The sequence below is a fragment of the Erigeron canadensis genome, chromosome 7 (genome assembly GCF_010389155.1).
Source record: "Erigeron canadensis isolate Cc75 chromosome 7, C_canadensis_v1, whole genome shotgun sequence".
NCBI lineage: Eukaryota > Viridiplantae > Streptophyta > Magnoliopsida > Asterales > Asteraceae > Erigeron > Erigeron canadensis.
The window spans coordinates 9083252-9087169 of NC_057767.1; the positions used below are offsets into that span (position 1 = coordinate 9083252).

The 3918-nt window shown below is 30.9% G+C and overlaps 1 protein-coding gene across 2 annotated transcripts; it reads left to right on the forward strand.

Annotated features, from left to right (window-relative positions):
• The first annotated feature begins 607 nt into the window (after positions 1–607).
• LOC122608357 lies at positions 608–3374 on the forward strand. Of its 2 annotated transcripts, none has more exons than XM_043781450.1 (4): positions 608–1440; positions 2422–2521; positions 2639–2760; positions 3006–3374. In XM_043781450.1, the coding sequence occupies exons 1-4, from the start codon at positions 988–990 to the stop codon at positions 3009–3011; spliced, it is 681 nt and encodes a 226-aa protein (XP_043637385.1). In that variant the 5' UTR covers positions 608–987; the 3' UTR covers positions 3012–3374. The 2 variants fall into 2 exon arrangements, with proteins under 2 accessions (XP_043637385.1, XP_043637384.1); XM_043781449.1 differs by having other exon boundaries at positions 630–1440; positions 2987–3374.
• Positions 3375–3918: the final 544 nt, after the last annotated feature.

Below are 3918 nucleotides of genomic sequence, written 5' to 3' on the forward strand. Positions count from 1 at the left end.
GTCGACGTCTTAGTGGGTTCATATACCTTAACCCATTTTAGTAATTATGGCAGAAACTAAAACTCAAACCCATCCCCCTTCAATTCATAAACAAATTTAGTCATATCAGTCCGTTTAACCCATGTTACATCAAAACCTATATGACCAAATTATACACAAACATTAAACATTTATGGAAAAAACACATATACAATAGTTATAATATTTCAGTCCTTTTTATTTAAATATAATAAACGATTAAACGATAATTTTGCTAAATCGTTTTATGAATTTATTATTATTATTATTATTATTATTATTATTATTATTATTATTATTATTATTATTATTATTATTATTATTATTATTATTATTATTATTATTATTGCAGCTTTTTCCCCATCTAGCATAATTCGAGCATTTTCTAAGAAAATAACGTTTTCTCATTTGTCCACGTTCACCATACAATTGCCAAATTGCTACCACTTATTGATCACCACGTGTCCGACTAAAAACATTTCTAGCCCCACACGTATGAGAAAATTATAAATACGCATTTTGATATATTGGTATCATTATACATGAATAAAACATTTTCTTTCTAGATATTCGAATTTGATATTTCAAATTCTCTGACCACTAAATATATTCAAACAAAAAGGGTTGAATAAACTCAACCAAGTACCAACCCGCATACAAATCGACAAATTTGACATTTAATATGGTTCTTATTATTATGATCGAATATACCCTTTTTCCTACATCAACATATATAACCTTCAACCCCTTTTTCGATCTCCCTACATTCACCGGAATTTTCTAACAAAAAATCGGAACATATAGCTCAAAAACGGTATTGGGGTGTCCCATCAACTAAAAGTACTAATAACCGAAGAAAATACCGAGAACTAACGTTGTACCACCAATTAAGTGCGTACCAGCAATTAAAGGTTGCGAGTCCAAGTCTCATTTGCAGTCGTTTGTTGAAAAAAAATAACTACGACCACGATGGGTGCAATACGTTTAATGGGTACATTGAGGCCATCTCGAACCATTTACACCACGTCCTCATTGCAAACACGGTTAAATTTAGTTAAAATGAAGTGTATGAGCAATGCTAGTGGGTTTAACATAATAGAGAAAAATAAAATCGTCAGATGTGATGGAGAAAGAAAACAAGTGGTGGTGTTAACCAAGGCCGCCACCTGCTCTGAGGTGGCTCTGAAGTACTACGATGTGCCTACACAAACCGAAGTAAGTAAAGTACTAGTCGACGTGGCTACTGTGGTTGTGATTGTAAGAATTGCGGTCTTGCAGAGGCTAAGGATGGTTACAAGATACAGGTCATTATGGAGAACAGCTGTTCAAATGTATATCGAAAAGGCGATGATTGATTGCCGGTTTTTCACTATGTTTGCTGTAGGAGGAACCTTGCTCGGTTCTGTTTTGTGCTTTTTGGAGGTAACATTCTTAGTAACTTTCCATATAGATAAATAATAATATGTTTTAAGTTCTTTGTACAAATTATGTAATAGTCGATTGGGTGTGTTTTTAATTAGTTGTGAAAAACTAGAGTGTTTTCTAAAAAAATTTTCTAAGGAAAAAATGAAAAATAGGAAATGGGTTAAAATGTGATTTTTCTAAAATAGTTTTCATGCAGAAAACCTTGTTTTCCAACTTATAACTACATATTGGAAAACTTATTTTTATAGTTTTCCAAATATTTTCAACTTTAGATATGTAAAACTCATGTGTTTTCCAAATTTACAGCTAAACGCGTTTTCAAAATTTTTAATGATTTTTTAGAGATCAAAAACCCTTCTCATTTTCTTGAAAAATGAAAACGGCAAATTAGAAAATGTTTTCCATAACTAAATGCACCCTTAGCATTTCAGCTAAGTCACATGCAGGTTTTCATGTTTTATATATATTCTAAACACACTAAAAACAATATTGCATTTATTCACATTTTTAGGTGAGTGTGAATAAATTAAAAATTTTGTCACGCTTTTTAGTATGTAGAAATATATTGAATTAAAAGTGTATGGAAATTTCTACACACTAAAAAGTGTGTAGAAATAAAAGTTCACACTTTTTAGTGTGAACTTTCATAATTATTTTGTCACACCTAATTTGTTCACACTAACTTTTTTAGTTACTGTGGACAAATGGGGTGTGACAAAATAACTATGAAAGTTCACACTAAAAATTGTAAACTTTTATTTCCATACACACACTTTTTAGTATGGAGAAATTTCCACACTTTTAATTCAATATATTTCTACACACTAAAAAGCGTGACAAAATTTTTAATTTGTTCACACTCGCCTAAAAGTGTGAACAAATGCAATATGATTTGTAGTCACAGGATAAATTTTTTTACCCAAAAATATTTCTTGTACAACTTTGAGTAAAATAATCATATTTTTGATGGAATTGTAGGGAACATATTTGGTTGTGGAATCGTATATGCAATATTTTAAATCTTTGTCACACCATTCCGACCATGGGCAAGTTATGCAGCTCCTAATTGAAGCATTAGGTACTATATATACGCTGATAATTAATTTGGTTGTTCGCATGCATTAACACTTTGAATCTATCGCTAATAGCAAAATCTACAAGATATCTGATATATGCGTTTTGGGGGTGTATGTAGATATGTTCTTGGTTGGAACCGCGATGCTCGTGTTTGGAATGGGATTACATGTCATGTTCGTGGGATCATCACATAGATCGCAACTTCCGACTTCAAACATTTTTGGAAATTTCTACATGAAGGTATATATGTATGTAAACACGATTTGATAAAACTATATATAATGTGAAGTAAAATGTTTATGAATTATATATGGGAGTGACTATTTATATGCCCGAATGTGAATCATGACTCAAAAACAAATGGTTTAATTAAGTATGGGTGCTCTGTACACCATCAGTTTTTAATTTGCTGTAATGCATTTGCGTTTTGTACTTATTATATTGGTATTTATACGTGTTTTATCAGAACGTTCCGTCATGGGCAGGAGTGAAATCGGCCACCCAAGCAAAGTCGATGATCGGGTATGCTTTGATGTTGTTGCTTCAAGTCGGAGTGTTGGAGAAATTCAAGAGTGTGCCTTTGGTAACTGGATTGGATCTAGTGTGTCTTGCCGGGGCCGTATTTGTTTCATCAGCCGGTTTATTTATACTTTCAAAACTTAATGTAGTTGCCTGAATTCAATAGATATAGGATCCTTTTGGTTAATAGAAACACACAAGTAAAACGCAAATATGCAATTCTTCATGGGACATGGATCAATTTTGTAGATAGGTTATAGTTTATTTTTGTAAAATTTGGAAAATTGTTCACGAATATTGTTGGTATTTATAGATACATGAGGTATATTTGATTATATAGAAATGTGTTCGTTTTCCTTAATTATGAAAATTAAGTTGTTCATAACTAACGAGTTAAATAAACGATGCATAATTTAAGCTTTTTTAGATAATGACAATTGAATATAATTTGTGGAACTTACCATGGATACTTGTTATATTTTAATTGGCTAGGATTGTTTTCAAAGGATTAAATGACCAAATAAGTAGATTAAATGACTAAAATGAGGTTATTGCAACACTTTAATAGCAACACTTTTAAATAGTGTTCGCATTTTACATAACATGGGCTAAAAAGCAATATATTTAAATAAGTATTACAATTAAATATTTGAAGCAACACTAAAAGTGTTGCACTTCTTTTATAATATGCAAAACTTATAAAAAAAATGTTGTGTTTACTAAAGCTTAAGGACAACACTTTTTAAAAGTGTTGCAAAGATTTTTATAAAAGTAATAGTTTAATGCCTTATTTATGTGCTGTTTAGGCATTTCCATTTCAAAATTACACGTTGCCCAAAATTCAATTAGATCATTTGTGGTTATGCGATAACGCTATCT

Coding starts and splice junctions, on each gene's coding strand:
- LOC122608357 (XM_043781449.1), top strand. CDS start 988: ATGGGTGCAATACGTTTAATGGGTACATTGAGGCCATCTCGAACCATT. Junction 1,441..2,421: donor CTGTTTTGTGCTTTTTGGAG/GTAACATTCTTA, acceptor ATGGAATTGTAG/GGAACATATTTGGTTGTGGA. Junction 2,761..2,986: donor TTGGAAATTTCTACATGAAG/GTATATATGTAT, acceptor GTGTTTTATCAG/AACGTTCCGTCATGGGCAGG.